The sequence below is a fragment of the Micromys minutus genome, assembly GCF_963924665.1.
Source record: "Micromys minutus genome assembly, chromosome: 7".
Taxonomy (NCBI): Eukaryota; Metazoa; Chordata; class Mammalia; order Rodentia; family Muridae; genus Micromys; species Micromys minutus.
Window position 1 is genome coordinate 59,936,864 of NC_137976.1, and position 20,507 is coordinate 59,957,370.

Below are 20,507 nucleotides of genomic sequence, written 5' to 3' on the forward strand. Positions count from 1 at the left end.
GTCCTCCTCCAGCCCTTGCCCACAGGACACGTGGAACAGAGGCCACCATTGGTTTATTGGGGCCAAGATGGCTGGCCCAGCCCAGAGGTATCTGTCTCTCAGCTGCCATCCTATGAGCCTCCACATTGGCTTAGTCTGGGGAAAACTGAAACCTGGAATTGTTGTAAACACATTTAAAAGTTCACAGAATTAGCCATAAAAAATTTTACAAAAATACATTTGGCTCATAATATTTCTCATTGTGTTGTGATGATTACACATATATATGATTGTGATATATTTATTATAATATAACAATGACTTGAAGGTAGAAAATTAGGGAGCTGGGGGTGTATCTTAGTTGATGGAGTGTTTGTCAAGCATGTGAAGCCCCGGAGTCAATGCAGAGCACCCCAGAAATCAGGTATGGTGGTACATGCTCATTATCCTAGTACGAGGGAGGTGGAGGAAGTTGAAGCAGGTAGATCGGACATTCAAGGTCATACAGGTAAAAGCAGATAGATCAGACATTCAAGGTCATCTTAGCAGTATAGTTAGTTCAAAACCAGCCAGGGCTATGAGACCCTGGAGGGTTTTTTTTTAATTGTAGTTTTGTTTTCTAAAAAGGAGAAAATAAGAACCCCAAACAACAACCTTTAGTTAAGTAATTCACCTTCTCTCTCCCCGTCCTGCATTTGACCTTCTGGATCTTAGCCACAGGGTCATCTTTTACTTCCCTCTGCTGATGACCTTCTTCTAATGCTATGGCCACAATGTCCCATCCTTTTTATTATAGCCCTGTGACTATAGTCTTGGGTCAGCGACTCTTTCCGGGTGCTGGTCTCTGACTGATTTCTGGTCAGATTGCATCACTGAAGCTCTGGTGTGTGGCCAGCTCCCTGTTGAGGGGCCATCGGTGGCTTTCCATTCTCTACAGCATGACTGTGAAAGCACAGGCCTGGCCTGTGGGGAACTCTAGCCTTCTCCCCTGCTAATCCCCTTCGTCCACTCCTGGTTGCGCTGCACAGAATCACCTACTCTCCTCGCCCAAGCCTTGCTCTGGGCCTTTGCTAATCTGAATGCTGGTTTCTGGGCAAGGATCCCTGTTGGCACAGAGCCCAGCTCTTGGCTAATGGTTTTTGTGTTGGCTTAATTTCTTTAAGTAATTTATTTAGGAACATAACCCCAGTAGGATTAGGGTAAGGCAGATGAAACAGGGACAGAGGGAGGGCCAGCACAAAGACCTGCCCTCCAGTTGGCTCTAGCTACAGCTAGCTTCACCTGTGGGATCTTCTGAGAGGCCTTGGGGAATGTGTCTGAAAGGCATCTATCTGGTGACAGATCAGTATGCCCATCTCCTTTCCCATGGGTTACAAGTCGGCCTACAGAGTCCTGGAAATATATATTCAAAACATATACAGTAAAGTGAGTAGCAGCTTCACAAAGACCAGGAAAAGCTGGAATCGGCCCAAACCCAGACATCCCTCGTTAAGAAAATGGACAGAGAAGTTGTGGTTGTTTATTAGTGGAAAACCACCGGCCATAAAAGGATAAAGCGTGGTCATACATCAGCACTCTGGTGAACCTCACGGACATAATGTTGAACAAAATAAGAAGTGTGTTGAAACATCCTGAGAAGCGTGTGCACAATCCCATTTACACGGCCCAGAACTTGTGTATGGTGACTGAGTGAGGAGCCACACACGGAGCCTGTTTATTATTTTGTGTGAACTTAGTGATGGAACCTAAGGCTTCACACAGGCACACTCTCTACCACTGAGCTATAAGCTCCAATTCCGTTTCCAACTTTGACTTCCAGACGAGGTCTTCCTAAATTGCCGGGGCAGTCATTGAACTCATTCTAGCCCAGACCAGTCTTGAATCTGCTATCCTTACATGCCAGCTTCCGAGACATTGTTCTGCACACGGTCTGTGCTAACACAACGTGCAGGACTTGTGGAATTCTCACAGAACCCTGACAGGTGGCAAGAAGACGTTTTATTTATTTATTATTATTATTTATTTTTTTAGTGTATGAGAAAGAGAGAGAGAGAGAGAGAGAGAGAGAGAGAGAGAGAGAGAGAATGTGTGTGTGTGTGAATGTATAGGTGCATGTGCACACGTATGCACATTCATTTGAAGGCCAGAGGACAATCTCAGATGGACACTGTTCATTCCTTTGAGACAGGATCTCTCCCAGGCCTAGAGCTCAGCGGTTAGGCCGGAGCTCAGCGGTTAGGCCGGAGCTCAGCGGTTAGGCCGGAGCTCAGCGGTTAGGCCGGAGCTCAGCGGTTAGGCTAGGCTATCTGGCCAGTGAGTCCGAGGATCCTTCTGCCTTTGCCTCCTCAGACAGCACGTACACACCACCCCACCTAACATTTTTCTGAGGGTTTGGGGGGATCAGATTCAATCTGTCACCTCAAAGGCAGCGCTCTACACACCGAGCCACCTCCATAGCCCTACATAAAGTTTTTTTGTTTTTGCTTATTTTTTAAGCGAAAATATTGGAGGCCAGGCAATATCGTGCCCTAACTTATCTGGTTAAGACAGATCCCCTTCGAAATGCAGGGTTATCATAATTTCCTGCTACTCCATCTGCTTTGGAGACAGACTGTCCATCCTGTGAACATAACAAAGCTTACAGCGGCTGTCCGCGTTCCCATTGCTGCTGAAAACCCTGTGCCCATTGGTAAGTTTGGTATATAAACATTTCAGTTCAGCTATGTGGTGAGCCTTTTCTACCAAGCACACACATGCAGTGCACCTGTAAACAAAGCTTGTCCCCTCCTCAGGGGACGCACAAGCCCCAGCTCGTGGACCCAAGATGGTAAAAGGAGACAGTGGAGATATGAAACCCAAAACAAGTCAGCTGTGCAAACTAGGACCAGACCCTTGTCTAGCCCACGGATGACTGTGCATTTCCAGGACATTTTTGCTAAGTCAATTAGGCCTTGTCCCAAGTCAGAGTCACCCCTACAATGTATGTGGGTTTTGTGGGGAGCAGAGAATAGGAGAGCTGAGCCTAACTCAGGATGGCTTCAGAATCCTAGATCCTGCGCCCATCCTTGGCTCCACCCCGATACTCCATATTGGGCAAGCTGAATTGATCTCCGTCTCTACTTTCAAAACGTATCGGTGATCAGAGAGCTTCCCCAGGTCTCTCCTTCCCACCACCCCACGTCATGTCTGCAGTGGGGCAAGGACACCTAACTCCTAGTTGCTGTGCTGTTTGCAACAGAGCTGCCGGGGTTCACACTGTCTGGCATTCTGGACCCCGAGTTAGGGTCCATCACTTTGCTCCAAGCTCTCCAGGGACACCAAAAGCTCACTTGCTCTCATCAAGTTAAAACGCAGAGAGGACACCATTGTCTTGAAGAAGGAAGGTTCCGAGAGAGGCTAACAGGCCAGATGGAGACAGTCACTGAGTCTCACACTCAAAAGTCAGAAGAGAGTCGATTGCAGGATTTTGAGACCAGGTGATGGAAAAGTCCCTTTTATTTAGCTCTTACCAAAAAGGGACCTGATAGTAACCAGTCAGTAATTGTCTATTTTCCAGTTCCCACCTTACTAGGAGAGTGGACTTGAAGTCACCCAGTCACTATTTGCTTTTGCTTTTACTTTTCTTGCAGTGCTGGGGGCAAACCCCACCCACCAGGGGCCAGGCCCTATCCTGCAAACCCCACCCAGGCCCTGTTCTGCACTCTGCATTGCCGGCTCAGCACACAGAACCGACACTCATTCTGTCTTATGGGACGGAGCCAGAGCTCAGCTAAAGCCACTGAAGACATTTAAAAACTCTATTGTAGTTCATATTTTGATAGAGTAAAGCCTCAGATGCCTACAAAAATCCCTGTTCCCCTCCCCCCACCATTCTGCCATTCCCCGCCCCCATCTCTTATGCTCCTGTGACTCCGGCCCCGGTGGCTCTTCGGTGTGCATAAACCTGTAGCCCTGTCTGTTTTCCTCCAGGACGTATGTCTGACATATAAGAAGCATGTGCTTGTTTATGTAGTGAGATTTGTGCCTCGTACTAATTCAGGGCGAGAGCTGAGCTAGGCTGTGAAGAAATGGGCCAAGGACTTTCGAGTGAAGTTTGTGATGGTCCTCAGAGCGGCTGTCCACCAGCAAGGTTCGGAAGTAACCCTGAATAAAGAAGAAACTTGTAGTGGGTTGGTCTGATGCTATTCTCATGCTAAATGCTGGCTTCTCAAGATGTGATGAGCAGATGCTCATGTACAGCAAGTGATCCTTGTGAACCTTCTCCACAATTCAACTGCTCCAAAAAAGGCTAGAGCCTGTGATTGGGCAGTTCAAGGGAGAGAGGTGGGGCTTGGGATCAAGTGAGGGGGTTTCAGGGAGAGGGAGAAAAAGAAAGAAGACGGAGGTGGAGGAGGCCACCACGAGAGGTCATGGACCATGAGCATGTGGCCAGGAGAAACATCAAGTAACAAGAGACTTTATAGCTAGGGAATAAGTTAATATAGCTCCAAACCTGTCCAATCTAGCCTTACAGCTTGTAAATAAAATACCTGGATTGTGTGTCTTTATATAGGCTAGCTAAGACTATAAATTCATTCCACAGGAGCTGGCCCACATCTTTTTAGGGGTTTTCTGTTTGGTTTTTCTCTCTTCATTTGCAAGTGTGGAGAGCTGTTGGCTAATGCAGGTGGAAGAGGAAACGCAATGGGGAATTCCTTGTTGGGGTGAAAAGGGCATCTGGGCACTGGTCAGTAGAGTAAGCTCAAAGGTAGGGAGCTGCCCACCCCTGGAATGAGGAAGCCCCTGTCCTGGCAGGGGTGCTGCGTGAGAGGGTAGAAGACGGCCCAGAGGACCTGCCCTCCTTCAGTGTTCCCACCACATCCTTAAGGGTTTCACATGGGGACGTGGCATGGCAAGGTCTCTCCAAATGCAGGTCCCCGAGTAGAGAGCTGAGTGTGAGCGGGAGAAGGGAAGTGTGTTCCTGAGACTGCTCCCCAAGACCCTCAACTCCAAGCGGCAGGTTTCTTCACACAGATTCCATTGGCCCCTTCTGAAGAGGCTGACATACCCCGTGATAACAGCTCTTCCTCCCAGGTGGGACAGCCTATCACCTCAGTGCCCAGTAAAGTTCTAGATGATTCTGTCACATATCCAGCAGCCAATCTCAGACTACTGGATCAAGAAACCCTCAGAACTCTTCTTGACTGAGGTCCAGAGAGGGTACACTACCCCTCTAAGACCACACAGGAACATTCACATCCACTGGTCGAGGCTGAGGGCGCCCACTTATATCCGGAGCTACTGAGATGGATGAATTTTCTCTGAACACCAGCAGTGTGCAGGAGGCACTGTGAAAGAACTTTGGTGGTATCCTGAGTCAGTGTGTCCATTTCACAGATCAAGAAGTTGAGGCTCAGAAATGTTCTCTTATTCGCCTTTGGTCCCTAGAACCTATAAAATCTTGGTTCAGCAAAGAAACTCAAGTCTGCCCATGAAGCCCGGACCCCAGGTTTGGGTGAGTGGGGGTAAACACCATCTCTCTCATCCCCTTCTCAGGGACAGGAGAGGATTTCACAATAGAATTGAAGCTGTATCAATCAGAGAGGCAAGGCTGCCAGGCAAGGGGGTGGGGGTGGGGAGTGAGACCATGAGCCTGCTGTCAGCCTGCACATTTGTGGTCACCTGGCTGGATCCTGGAACCTATCCAGTCGTGTCTGGGCAGTTGGCTGCCCCTCCTCCCTGGACTGAGGAAGCAGGAAAGGGTGGTGAGGAGACACAGCAGGCAGGTCTGGCAGCCAGCGGTGTGGTCAGTCAGACATGATGGGCTCCGTCTGGGGCCTGGCTGTACCTCTCCTTGTCTTCTACTGGAAGGCTGAAGCCAGTGTGAACTCTCCAGGTAAGGAACAGGACAGCCCCTGGGGCTCCTCCCTGGTGGAGCGCTGGGTGTCAGTGTGGGCAAACACAGCCCTTTGTGGGCAAGGGAGACGTTTTTGGTTAATTGTATCAATGGCCTGAGAATAGAGGAGTGTGGGGGACAGCAGTCATCACTGTAAGGGAGTCTGGGAGCTAGTCTTTAGTCACGGGATAGTGGGGTGCCGGGGGTGGGTTGCCAGCCTGTGATCATTACCCTGTGAACAGAAGAATCTAGCCTAAGGAAGCTCTGGTTCACCCACCTTTGCTGCCCAGTCCAGCTGTTCTTTGAAATTTGCCTTTTGAATAAAAAGTTTGTCACAGACTGCTTGGACAGGGAGATTCTGAGAGAGGCAGGCTTTTCTAAAAGACAGGAGTTAACAGTGATCTGTCACTAACAGGCACTGTGCCAAACTCTTCACACACACTTGAAAACAGATAATGTTCAGGCTAACTGTAGATTCACAGTAAAACTGAACAGCGTTCTACGGAGACTTCTCATTTATCCTGTCTCTCCCATGTACGGCCCCTGGTGTCCGTGTCCCCATAGCATGGGGACTGCTACAGCAAAGACCACACACTGACATGTCATAGTAGGTGTTACTTTTAAAATTCCATTTTAAGTTTATTGACAAAATTTATAAATCAATCAATTAGTATTTAGTTAGTTTTGACACAGGGCTCTGAGTGCATGGAGCTTGCTATATAGACTTTATTAATTTTTTCATTTTCCATTTTCTATGTCTGTATATGAAAGAGAAATGTTTTTACATATGTATGGATCCACATGTGTTGGATTGTGTGTGAATATTTGTACAATGTGTGTGTATAGGCCCGAGATTGATTTTGAGACTCATCCTTGAAGGCTTTCTCACCTTACTCCTTGACCTCTCAGTCAAACCCAGAGTTTAGCTACACACACACACACACACACACACACACACACACACACACACACACACAGAGAGAGAGAGAGAGAGAGAGAGAGAGACAGACAGACAGACAGACAGACAGACAGACAGAGGTCGAGAGAAAAAGATTGAGAGAGAATTCAGAAGTACCTAGCATGTGTGTGTGTGTGTATGTATGTGTGTATGTGTGTGTATGTATGTGTGTATGTATGTGTGTGTATGTGTGTGTGTATGTGTGTATGTGTGTGTGTATGTGTGTGTGTATGTGTGTGTGTATGTGTGTGTGTATGTGTGTGTGTGTATGTGTGTGTGTGCATGCACACCCACTAATCATTGCACCCAAGTGAGCTGGCTTCAGCTCCTGGACCACTTGCTTTCCTGGGACATATTTCATTCATGCTGGAGGCTCCTCTCCCTGTCTTCCCAGTTATCTCTAAAGTATGAAGAGCATACTTCTATGGGGAAAAACTTGTGGGGAGCATGAGCAAACCACTCATGGGAGATTGACTAGGTTTCCTCAGAAAGTTCTCAGAAGTCCTGGTTCTGCAGTACTTGGCTCAGGAGGATTGCTGTCTTCTTTCCTACCTTCATCAGTGCCGAGGCTGAGCTGCAGAGCAGTGATCACCTGGGATCCTTTAGGACGGGGGGGGGGCAGTTGTCAGGACTTCAGAGAGCACTAGTTGGGCAGCGTGTCATCAGGGCTGCCACGAAGGCTTTGGCTCCTCTGTTCTGCCTTTATCCTTTATGTTTCTATAGACGATAACCCTCTAATAGCACCCAGGGCATAAACCTTGAAGTCTGGAACTCACCTAGTTGTTCTCACCCAACGCAGGCCTCAGCATTAGATCAGTTCCTTTGGGGACAACCAACAGCACGGAAGTGCCTGCCTTCACTCAAAGGGCCAGACCCAGCTCAGAGAGAACTTCCCAGACCACCAACCTGACTCAGAATGTTCCTGTAGACACAGAAACTCTCAGCACTGAAACTGCTTCTAATGCCTTAATCGCAGCCAGTACCCATTCAGAAGTCAGTTCCAGAGGGACCCAGATCTCTTCTGTAACAAAGACCAGGAAGACACATACCGCCACTCCTGCAGCAGCATCTCTAGAGACCCAGGCCACCTCTCCTAACGTGTCAACTCTAAATATCCAGACCACCTCCCCAACAGCATCATCCCTAGATTCTCTGACCACTTCCCCTGCACCATCCCTGACCACTTCCCCTGCACCATCTCTGTCCACTTCCCCTGCATCATCTCCAACCACTTCCCCTGCACCATCTCTGTCCACTTCCCCTGCACCATCCCTGACCACTTCCCCTGCACCATCTCTGTCCACTTCCCCTGCACCATCTCTGACCACTTCCCCTGCACCATCTCTGACCACTTCCCCTGCATCATCCCTGACCACTTCCCCTGCACCATCTCTGACCACTTCCCCTGCATCATCTCCAACCACTTCCCCTGCACCATCTCTGTCCACTTCCCCTGCACCATCCCTGACCACTTCCCCTGCACCATCTCTGTCCACTTCCCCTGCACCATCTCTGACCACTTCCCCTGCACCATCTCTGACCACTTCCCCTGCATCATCCCTGACCACTTCCCCTGCACCATCTCTGACCACTTCCCCTGCACCATCTCTGACCACTTCCCCTGCACCATCTCTGTCCACTTCCCCTGCACCATCCCTGACCACTTCCCCTGCACCATCCCTGACCACTTCCCCTGCATCATCTCTGTCCACTTCCCCTGCATCATCTCCAACCACTTCCCCTGCACCATCTCTGTCCACTTTCCCTGCACCATCTCTGTCCACTTCCCCTGCACCATTCCTGACCACTTCCCCTGCACCATCTCTGTCCACTTTCCCTGCACCATCTCTGTCCACTTCCCCTGCACCATCTCTGACCACTTCCCCTGCATCATCCCTGACCACTTCCCCTGCACCATCTCTGACCACTTCCCCTGCACCATCTCTGTCCACTTCCCCTGCACCATCCCTGACCACTTTCCCTGCACCATCCCTGACCACTTCCCCTGCACCATCCCTGACCACTTCCCCTGCACCATCTCTGTCCACTTCCCCTGCACCATCTCTGTCCACTTCCCCTGCACCATCCCTGACCACTTCCCCTGCATCATCCCTGACCACTTCCCCTGAGCCATCTTCCCTGGGGAAGCAGACCATTTTGCCTGTCGAATTGACCCTAAAGACCCAGACCATTTTCTCTGGAGCAGAGACTAGAACTCTTTTGATAAGAATGCCTTCCAACTTCACGGTTGCGCACACCATCCCTACAGAGACATTGGCACCAAGAGAGAGCCCCAGAACTGGGATGAGCACTGTCAAAACTGGCGCGGTGAGTGACCCCATAGAAGCCATCTTTGACACCCTTTGCCCCGATGATAGCTCTGAAGAGGCAAAGAAGATCACAGCTGACCTCCTGACTTTGGCACACACCTCCACGGAAGTGGAGCATCTGTCTTCTGAGAGCCGCTCCTCCTCTGACAGCACAGCTGGGGTCCTCGGCAGCACACGGGACCTGGGACCAGACAATGCAACTCCAGCCAAGGGCTTGGTTACCTTTAGTATCACCCATATTAAACTCGCCACCTGCATCACAGAAATAGAAACAACTGTCACCATCTCTGGGATCCCAGACGAGAGCCACAGCCCTACAGAAGTGATGGCACCCTTGTCTGTACCTGAAACGTTAATGTTGCCTCCACCCACTGAGGCAAAACCAATTATTGCTAAGACCACAAGCTCATCTAGGAGCCTGTCAACCACCAGCACCCCGGCCCTGACCACCACCCTTGAAGGTACACTTTCCACTAGTGGAATCACAGAAAACGGACCAGCAGAGACCCAGACTCTTACCTCTGGTGGAACCTGGGTGACAGTTAGAAGAAACCCACTGGAGGACACTTCGGCACTCTCTATTGAGACACAAAGCCACACTGAGGCCTTGGGCACCATTACAGTCCCTACGGTTGCTGGATCGATGGGAGAAGTAACCTCCTCCGTGAGTGCCACAGCTCCAGACAGCAGTCTCCCAGCAGTGGCCACTAGCAAGAGCTCTATCACCTCGGAGACTTTAACCACAGACAAGACAACCAGCAGTTCCTTTCTCACCGGGAGTCACCCCCCTTCTTTTAGCTATTCAACTACAGCTAGCACCAGCAAAAATCCAAACATCACCTTAACCAATACCACAGCCTCACCGAAGCCTCCGACGAATCCTGCATCCACTGCTTGGACAAGAAAAAACACAACACATGATCCAGGTAAGCGGAACTCCCACGAGAGAATTTTGGATATTTGGAGTATCCTTAAAGAGTTGAGAGGAAAGAAAGAGCTAAAGGTCAATATTGCACCCCTTCCTGACATTTCATGATCTCATGGTGGGTTGGTAAAAAGTAGCTAATATGTGTATGTGATGTAGTGATATATGTGTGATGTAGTGATGTGTGTGTGATAAAGTGATGCATGTGATGTTGTGATATGTGATATATATATGTGGTATATATGTGATGTAGTGATGTATATGTGATGTAGTATTGTATATATGATGTAGTGATGTATGTGTGATGTAGTGATGTATGTGTGATGTAGTGATGTATATATGATGTAGTGATGTATATATGATTAGTAATCTATATATGATGTAGTGATGTATGTGTGATGTAGTGATGTATATATGATGTAGTGATTTATATATGGTGTAGTGATGCATATGTGATGTAGTGATATATATGTGATGTATATGTGATGTAGTAATCTATATGTGATGTAGTGATGTATGTGTGATGTAGTGATGTATATGTGATGTAGTGATGTATATATGATGTAGTGATGTATATGTGATGTAGTGATGTATGTGTGATGTAGTGATGTATATATGATGCATGTGTGGTATAGTGTGATGTATATATCATGTAGTGATGATATGTGATGTCATGATGTGTGTGATGAGTGTGAAACTGTGTTTTCCAGAAGTGCTTGAGATCTTGGCCATGCTTTAACCTGAGAGACCTCTCCTCTGAGCCCAGGTTTCTTCACCTTGCCTAGAGGGTGGCTGTAATAGATGAGCACCAATTCCCACTCTAATTTCTATGAAGTTAACTATCGGGTAGCTACTGTGCCTCAGGTGAAATCTGTTATGTTATTCAAGCCTCTAGTCAGCAATGCTCACACAGAGGAAAGAATGTGCAAACTTGTCCAAATTGCTGCCCTGTAAGCATGTGCAGGGCTTGCAAATGGGGCTTAGTGGCCATATTTGCTGTGTTTGACATCATAAAGAGAGACTTTAGACAAACCAACAAAAACATTCGGGGAGTTTAAACCTTCGTTTCTGAAACAGAAACTTCTCAGAGAAGCTCACTGTCAGCATCTCTCAGCTGGAGCATCTACCTCTGTGGCTTATCCTTCCCTGTGGTTCATTCCTGAGTATCTTTGCCTTGTTCTACCTTTTTGGGCAAGAAAAATTAAGATGTTAATCATGAGTTGAGGATATAACTCAGTGATGGAGCGCTTGACACTGTGCGTGTGCCTGAACCCCTACATTGACTTCATGCTCTGAAAAAATTTCTTTATCATTTCCATCTCTTTGTGTCACCCCCACCATCTCTATCTTCATCATCTGTCATCTCTATCTCTGTGTCACCCCTGCCATCTCTGTCTCTGTCATCTCTCTCTGCCATCTATATCTCTCTGTGTCGCCTCCATTATCTCTGTCATCTTTATCTCTCTGTGTCACCTCTGCCATCTCTGTCTCCAACATCTCTGTCTCTCTGTGTCACCCCCGCCATGTCTGCCTCCATCATCTCTGTCATCCCTATCTCTCTGTCACCTCTATCATCTCTGCCTCCATCATCTCTGTCTCCAACATCTTTGTCTCCGTTGTCTCTGTCATCTCTGCCTCCATCATCTCTCTCAGTCTTGATCTCTCTATCTCTGTTACCTTTGCCTCCATCATCTCTGCCTCTATTTCTATGTCCATCTCTCACCTTTTATTTGGTCTCTACCTCCATTATCTCTTTCACTCTGTCAACTCTATCCGTACCCATGCTGTACCTTCAGGCATGGTATCCCTGGCCTGCAAACCAGCACTCAGGAGGCACAAGCAGAAGGACTGTGAACAGAAGCCAGCTTGATCTACGTAGTAAGACCCTATCAAAAACAGAAATTAAAACAAAAAATTACTCACAATTGAGAGTCTGTTTTGTTCTAGACAACATCAATATAAAAGCGCTTCACAGTCAGTAGCAGAACCCCAAAGTGAATTCACCACATGCTCTGGACCAAGAGCAAGTTGGGGAGGAAGAGATTTGTTTTCCTTGTTGGCTAGCTTCTCCTGGTTCTCTCGGTTGGCTTTCTTATATACCCCAGGCCCACCTGCCCAGGGATGGCACTGCCCACAGTAGGCTTGACCATTCTACATCAATTAGTAATCAAGAAAATGCCCTACAGACATGCCCACAGGGCACTCTGATGGAGGCATTTCCTCAGGAAGATTACCCCCCTCCCGGGTGTGTCCAGGCCTGTGTCAAGCTGACAAACACTACTACAACTCCAGAGGAGGGGAATGAGTCAGTCTCCTTGGCACAGGGAGAGACTGCTGATAGGGACAGATGCCATCATGAGCTCAATCAATGTTTATAAGCTGCAAATGAAACCTTTGCCCAAGAATGGAGTAGCTGCAGACACTCAGTCAAAGAAATGTCTAGGAATTCCAAGGGCAATTTATGTTGGCGTGTTTGAACTGAGTTCTGCCCAATGCTATTTTTTAGCACCATTTTCAGAAATTTCTTCCCCAACCAAGTTCTAAAGGACATTAAGGCCAGGTGGTGTTAAAAAAACAGCTTTTTCCTCCCTGTGGGTCCATTCTCATAGTTGGCCTCAATGCTTGCCTCAGTGGGCCTTTCCTTATGGGTTGATGGGAGAATCCAATTCTGAAAGCCAAGGATGAAATCACACACAAAGACTGGCTCTCGGGTTCTAAGCACAAGTCCTCTAGCTGTTCCCACTCCCACAGAGAACTCTGTTAACCAAACGAGTAAGAGTGGATGCGGGATGGACCATAAATGGCTCCATCACACAAAGAGGGTGCCTTGGAGAGGAGGGAAATTCTCTTCAGTTTAATTTCCTTCTCTCCCCCTCTTTCTGTCTATCTCTCTTCTCCTTCTTCTCTTTCTTATCATCATCATTATTGGTGTGTGTGTGTGTGTGTATGTGTGTGGTGTGAGTATGTGTGTGTGCCTAAGTGTATGTATGGGTGTGGTGTTTGTGAGTGTGTGTATTGTGTGGATGTATGTGAGTATGTATGTGTGTGAGTGTTGTGTGTACGTGTGTGAGTGTGATGTTTGTGTGTGTGTGTGTGTGTGTATGTGTGTGTGAGTGTATGTGTATGAGTGTATGAGTAATGTGTGTGTGTGCATGCATGAAGGAGCATGTGCACGTGAACACCTGTACATGCGCATGTATGGTAGGAGCAGGAATTCATGTGTCATGGTGCACGATATCATTTCTTTTCTTCCTCACTTACATGGGTTTCAGAGGTTATACCCAGGTCAGCCATCTTGCTCTGCCAGCTTCTTTATCCACTGAACCACTTGGAAGACTGGGAGAGATTTGGAAGTACACATTTTAAGGAGATTTGCCTTATTTAAATTTCAAATCCACAACCTCACAGATTATCAATTTCCTTGGTTCAGTAACTACCAGGCACAAAAACAGTCAGTGCCAGCTCAGGGAGTCTCGGGAAAGTTCTCTAGAGAAACAAATGGTCCTGTAGGCTGCTGGAGCTAACTTAGGAATCCTGGCCTAGCACTGGCTAGCTGTCACAATTTTTTTTCTCTCAAGAAATGTAATGTTTGTTTCTGTTCTCCCCAAATAACAAGGGCTGTCATAGATTCTGTCCAGTGCATCATGGTGAAACAACATATTGTTCTTGCCTGTATGCTGGAGCCCAGATGGCTCAGCACCACACCATGGGAGTCCCACCTCTTGTGTAACCTTAGGGAGAGGTTGTGCCTCGTAGGATCTCAAAGCCTGGTGAGACTCCCGTATCCTCATATGAGGGCTGGATATTCAGAGTTGAACTTGTATCTGAACCATTGGCCATCATGACTAACCCAGAGGAAACATGCTCAGAATTAGCTGTGAGGGGAAAAAAAAAAGATTCCTGGCTCACCAGCACTTGTTTCTATCACCCCAAAAAGCTAATGATTTAAGGACAAATTGTTGAGGGGAGGAAAAAGATTATCTTGGGGCTCTCACATATCCTGGAGGGCTTCCTAAGGAGGGATGAAGGAGAGGGTATGAGAAAAAAGACGGAACGGATTCTTGGAGACTTTTAGGAGCTGAGCCAGCTGCCCTACTCTCTTAGTCCCTCTTATCCGGTTCCCTTAGCCTACAGGGGAGAGCATGAGGTAAATGTGAGATAAATCAACTTTGTGGTAGTTTCATAGGAAACAGGTTCTTTTTAAATTTAAATCTGTTTTATTTAAGAGTTTTCAACTGTGGCAACTCTTAGAAAGAAGCATCTAAGCACAGGACACAGAGCTGCAGCAAACAGCATTCTTATGAGCAGCTAACAGACGCGTGAGAACTTCCACCCTTCTTTGAGACACCTGAGCTCACTAACTCTGCTTCCAAGTTCTCCTGCAAAGCACACCACAGGCTCAGTCCGTGTTTGCAGCCCCTCGGCTTCAGCTCATTCCCCACAGTAACCGAGGAGAACACAAACCAAACAGCATTCACAGCAGTTGACAGAGGGGTAGGGAAGTACAAGTATCTCACTTAACACATTCAACTCATGTGGGTTTCTGAAGCACAAAACTCAAGGTCTTCCAACAGATGTGGATGCCCTTTGGTGCAAAAACATCCGGGCGTTATTTGCTTTCAGTGTTCTCTGCCCATTCTCTCACCAAAGCCACAGGGTTGAGTGACACATCTCTCCAAGTTGAGAGATAGCCATTTTCCACCACCAAGCTCTCTCCTTCTCTCGCTCATACTAGCCTTTCATGCCTCGTTACCACCATCAATCCCACCCAAGGTTTCAAAAGTTCAAACAGCCCTCTGGTCCCATCATCACGGCCTTGCATTCACAGTGGTGATACGACTCCACGGGATGAAGAGTAGCGGATAAAAGTGGAACACCCACCATCAGAGATGCAGCGTGTGTAGTGGGATGGTGAGAGTTCTTGGGTGAGAAAGCGTGTGGACAGAAGTCGTCCTGAGGCAGAATTTTTACAGCACTACTTTCAATGAAGTGCTTCTTCCATAAACATCTGCAGGGAGAGGAACCGCAGAGATCCAATGAAGGCTTCATATTGTACTTTCACACATGCTGAGTCCTGTAATGATCAAATCCCCTCCACAAAGACACTGCACAACTGTATCATCTGCAAGGGTAACAAAGCTCGGATGGTTTGGGAATGAAGACATCTACCACTTCTCCACACCGACAGAATCACTGCTGAAGCCCTTCAGCAGCCATGTCCTCTGTACAACGTCCAACAGACACCTTTCTGCCTCCCAAAGGCTCATCTGGGCTTTGCTTAGAATTTGGAAGTTTACAGTCACACCATCGCCCCATATGTCACTGTGACATTAATTTCATATCCCATAAATCTAACAAAGCCAAACCCTTTCGAGTGACCAGTTTTAAGATCTTTCTTGACCTGGACCATAAGAACCTCCCCAAAAGTACTGACATAGTCTCAGAGCCTGCTCTGATGTTTTCCAGGGGAGACCCAACGCTATGAGGTCACACATTTTCTGGACTGCTCTTTTCACCCTCACTACCGAGGAGGCATCTGCCTCATCCATTTTCCTTTTCTTATCCTTGAGAGAGTTGGCAGCATATACCAGATTGTCCCAGCTAGCATCTGGGGCGTGCAGAATTCCTTCCACCAGCCGGATGCCTCTCAGACACTGACACACTGGATTCGGGTAGCACAGGCCACACGCCCCTGGAGACTGGGCTGTAGCTGTAGACAGCAGCACTGTCCCATTGTCTTATGATGGCATTTCTGAGGCTCATTGTCCTCATCTTCTGTTACCCGAATAGATTCAGACATCTTTGTTTAAATCTCCACTTGGCCGCTGCTAAGAAGCGCAATGAAGAACCGTGGACGGGAAGGAATCCAACAACAGGAAACAGCTCTTAAATGGTTGATACCAATCGTTTAAAGTTGAGCAGAAACCTGGCCCGGAGGTTAAGGCAGCAGCAGAGACATATATAACGCAGAGGCAGAGGTGTCAAGCATTTTCCTCTTGTCTTAGGGACTCGTCAGACATCTACAGATCCAAGCAGTCAGTGCTTTTAGCCAAAGTAACCTCTGAGCTGGGAAGGGTAACATACTCAACCGATGTCAGCAAAACCGAAGTCACAAGTGTCTACAGTGGGCTGAGAGACCAAGTCATGACACTCAGCTCCATGATGTCCATAATCAGCCATTCGAAAAGTCAACTGAAGTAAATGAAGCTAGAGGGTTTATGTTTCCCTTAAGATAAAAGGTAGAATTTAGAAGACTGTAGTGTGGCACATGCCTTTAAGCCCAGCACTTTGGAGGCAGAGGCAGAGAGAGGCAGAGACAGAGGCAGGTAGGTAGATCTCTGTGAGTTTGAAGCCAGTCTGGGCTATAGAGTGACTTGAAGGACAGCCTGTTTTGAGACAATGAGCCTGTCTCAAAAAAAGAGAACTTTCTGCTAGAGTTGGAAAGGCAGAAAGGCTCAGCTAGAGCCCTCCTGACACTACCAATTTACTGCTGGGAGCACAGAACCCAGCTCAGGGCACCCCTCGGTGGGACAGCCCCTCCACAGCATTCTTTCAGGGCAACCCTTCGAGGACAACCCTCTCCAGCACTCTTTCTGCCCAGGATCCTCTTTGACTGACTCACCCAGGGTCTCCAGGCCTTCAGAACATTCTAGATCCCCTTCCATTTTCTCTTCCTTGATCTTCTCTTTGGTCTTTTCAAATATGGGGTACTCTAAGACACTGTGTACTGCTCTCACTGGTCAGGGGGCACTGTGGTAGGCATAATTACTCCAGGAAGGGAGTCCTTGGTTCCGTTTGCTGATACACACACATTTTCCAGTGGGTATAGACACGTGTGGAGAAGGGGCCCAGGCTGGAGATGAGTCGGCTATGTTTGCATCATCTCTGTCTTTCCTTAACCTTCAGGTGAAGACGGCGGCTTCCTCCTTGTACGGCTGACCGTGGCCTCCCCTAAGCACCTCCCTGAGCACATCAGCAGAGAGAAGCTGATGTATCAGGTATGTGTACACCAGGGGTAAGTGAAGGTCTCTTGGGAACTCCAGGGAGCACCTGCACTCCCTGGAAGGCCAATGACTCTGTGAAAGAGCATTTGGAGCTGACCAGGGCTCAGGGCTGGCTTTGATCTTGCCAAGTTTCTCAATCCTTCTGTTCCTTTTTCTGTGATGTGAATACATCTTCCTACCCCAGATTCAATTTTTTCAGGTCTTGGAAGTGCAGGCCTTCTGGCCTTTGAAAAGGCCAATGATATTGATGGGAAAGTAAGCAGAGACGTTGGTTGCAAGCAGCAGGAATCAAGGCATGGTAGTTTACTTGGAAAAGACAAGTTCTGAGAAGTTGTCAGGTGACACTTCCAGCTTTGGATATGGCTGGAGCCAGCAGTGTAAACACAGTCTGTCTCTCTCAGCTCTGTGCCTTTCATTCTTCACAGTCTTTCTCCATACATATGGCAGCTCTAGTCACACAAAACTACTTCCCTCTCCCCGAATGCACATGCTGTCCAGAGAAGACCTGGTCTCATTGAACAGAGAAGGCCATGGTCCTAGTTTCATGTTTCATGTTTCATGTTATTTTCAAGGAGAAAATAACCTAACAAGTCAGTTTGTGGTAGAAAGGGTTTATTTCTAACTTAGGATTCTGTTGCTGTGATGAGACACCATGATCAAGCCAACTTACAGAAGAATGAGTTTGTTGGATGCTTACTGTTTCAGAGGGTGAGCATCCATGACCATCATGGCAGGGAACGTGGAAGCAGACAGGGAGGCGTGGCACTGTGTAGTATCTGAGAGCTCACATCCTGAAACAACATGAGGCAGGGAGTTAGTGGAGAATGTCAAGGGCTTTAGAAAAGCCAGTGACACATCCCTGTAACAAGGCCACATCAGATCTCTTAATCCTTCCCAAACAGTTCCACCAAGGGCCAAATATTCAATTATCTGAACCTACTGGGCCATTCTCATTCAAACCACCACAGCAGGGAAGTGAAATCAGCAGGAACTTCAAACAGCATGTCTTAGCACACCCACAGCCAAGAGCAGAGGAGGAAATGGATATAAACATGCTTATCTTTTTCACTCTAGTACAGTCCAGAACCCAAGCCAAGTGCCCCTCATAGTGGGCTAGATCTTCTCATATTAACTGACTTATTAAGGCAAACTCACACAGACAGGCTAAACTGATCCAGACAATGCCTCATTAAGACTCTCCTAGGTGATTCTAGAACAGCTCTGGTGCACCACCTAAGATAATGGTGCCTCAACCCTGCTCTGCCAAACGTCTCAGACTTCAGCTGGCACCTTTCAATGAGTCACATTAGTTCACGATCCATATCATATAGTAAAGAAATGGACCCTAAAGAGAGGCTGACCAGCAGCTTTATGATAGGGATATAGTCCTGCTACCAGGATAGACAAGGGAGGTGGTTGCCATTACAGAGTGGAAGTTGCTGTTATCCCTTCTGGTAAGATCCCTCAGGGAAGCAAAAGAAGCCAGCCATCTGTCACTCTCTGGTCTTGTGTGGCTCCTTTGATTTTTTTTTCTATTCTCTTTTCATAATGTAAATATATCTCTGCACCCCCCACATCTATGCATTATGTTTATTTTATGTGTATGGACATTTTGCCTGCATGTATATCTATCTGTACACTGTGTCTGTGCCTGGTGCCCCTGGAGACACACAACGGGTATCAAATTCTCTGGAACTGGAGTTAACAATGATTGTGAACCACCCAGGTCCTCCACAAGAGCAACACATGCTCTTAACTACTAGGCCACCTCTCCGGCCCCGGATCTAGTTTGTTTCAGATCTTAGATGGTCGGGTCTTAGAACTTCTGAGAATTACAGCGACATTGATGAGTATTTAAAAGCAAAGCTCATTGCTTTGCAAACAGAGGAGGAAGGGCCCAGATGCACAGAAGCAATGGAGCAGCAGAAAGGCAGCTCTGACAAGTGTGAGGACATGCTTCCCGGGCTCTGTCTTCTGCTCCCTGTCAGCGGGTGTCATGCTTCCTCTGTGAGCCGTCACAGGTGAATGCCCACTGGGACATCGTCTTTGGGTTGCTGGTTACAAGGCCAAAGTTCTGAGCAGGAGCATCCACGGGCCAAACTTGGCTCTTGTGCCCACCAATCACCAGAGATATTAGGAGGAAATAGATATCTGGCTCTCCGGATTCTCTTAGAAACAAGGAGGCCGACTGGTACCCTCCTCATGAGGATTTCTGTCCACAAGGCATCAACATTTGATGTCGGACACACAGATGACAGTTGTCTGTCACAGACATCGAAAGTGGCAGGTCCTCATGGGAGAGAGGGGCCACAGTGGAGAACTGGCACCTCAACTAGTGACTTTGTCTGAGGTTGGAGAGCAACCGTGGAGCCCAGGGTCAGGTCAGGCAGCTGAGGTACAGGAGTGAGGCCATGTGGGACTGTTGCGGGTTCTATTGTTGTTGTTGTTATATTTTATTCCTTTTTATCTTTTACTCCTTTATGGAATTCATTTAGTGTACTGATTTATGTTGAGGTCTGCCCAGTGGCCCAGGAGTCAGGCAGATCTGAGGTTGGGTTCTAGTTAGCTGTGTGAGTTTGGCTACTTCACTCCGCACTCTCTTTACCTCTTAGAGAATGAGCTGAAGAGCGCCCGCTGTGCATGGCTGCTGTGAGTTTTAAGTGGCTCTTTCCATCATAGGAGAGGTCCAGGAAGCATTGTGGGTGTCCCTCCACTGCCCCCTCTTGTCCTTGGTGGCCCCGGGCAGACAGGCTGGACACCTCACCTGTTATTCTGCTTTTCAGCTCCGCTGTGAACTGCACACCCACATGCTACTTGTCCAGGTGTCCTTGCTGAGCATCAGGAGGAGCTGAAGAAGGCTGGCTGCAACCAGGCATGGCCTCTGAGCCAGAAGAGTGATGCCACCTGTGGCCCAGATGCTACCAACAGACGAAGGCCACGGTTCTGCGCTATGGACCCAGAAGGCTCCCTTGAAAGTCAGCCGGCTGGAGAGCCCTCCCCCATGCCTGACCACGTGACCGTGGTCCACTTATGCCTGAGTGTATGTGCAAGGGGAGAGGCTGGCCTGTTTCCAGTGATGTCCCTCACCTCCTCTGACTGGTTATTGTATTTCAGTAAAGGGAGACCTGATCACTCACCCGTGCTCTTCTCCATTAGCTGGAGACTTCTTTCTAACATGTGGCAGGCTTGTGCTTCATACTCTTCTGTTTCCTTCAGAGGCTGGGCACCGGTCTGTAGTCACCTTTCCTTCAGAGGCTGGGCACCGGTCTGTAGTCACCTCTCTAGCCTGGAAGCCAGCTCTTTGGAAGCCGCCGCATGACTCTGCTGTTCCTTGGATGTACCAGCCCACTCGGGTCTCTGGTCTCGGGGCCTTTGTGTACATTGTTCAGACTCCTTAGAAGGCTTCTCCACACATCTGCTCAGTGCCTCCTCCCCA

General features: G+C 48.0%; 1 protein-coding gene and 1 pseudogene across 2 annotated transcripts; one reads left to right on the top strand and one right to left on the bottom strand.

Moving 5' to 3' along the window:
• Positions 1–5,751: 5,751 nt before the first annotated feature.
• MUC20 (mucin 20, cell surface associated) lies at positions 5,752–19,976 on the top strand. Its single transcript, XM_080919525.1, has 5 exons — positions 5,752–5,854; positions 7,612–8,294; positions 8,943–10,068; positions 16,974–17,065; positions 19,855–19,976. Exons 1-5 carry the CDS (start codon positions 5,776–5,778, stop codon positions 19,921–19,923), a joined length of 2,049 nt encoding a protein of 682 aa, XP_080775651.1. The 5' UTR covers positions 5,752–5,775; the 3' UTR covers positions 19,924–19,976.
• On the bottom strand, positions 15,113–15,867 carry LOC308422571 (TAR DNA-binding protein 43-like; annotated as a pseudogene). Its single transcript has one exon. The product of its transcript is annotated as a TAR DNA-binding protein 43-like (transcript).
• Positions 19,977–20,507: the final 531 nt, after the last annotated feature.

Bases quoted from the DNA above. Each gene is read 5' to 3' on its own strand.
- MUC20 (XM_080919525.1), top strand. From the start codon at position 5,776: ATGATGGGCTCCGTCTGGGGCCTGGCTGTACCTCTCCTTGTCTTCTAC. The intron at 5,855-7,611 runs GTAAGGAACAGG...CACCCAACGCAG, and splicing joins AGCCAGTGTGAACTCTCCAG to GCCTCAGCATTAGATCAGTT. The intron at 8,295-8,942 runs CCATCTCTGTCC...ACTTCCCCTGAG, and splicing joins CCCTGACCACTTCCCCTGCA to CCATCTTCCCTGGGGAAGCA.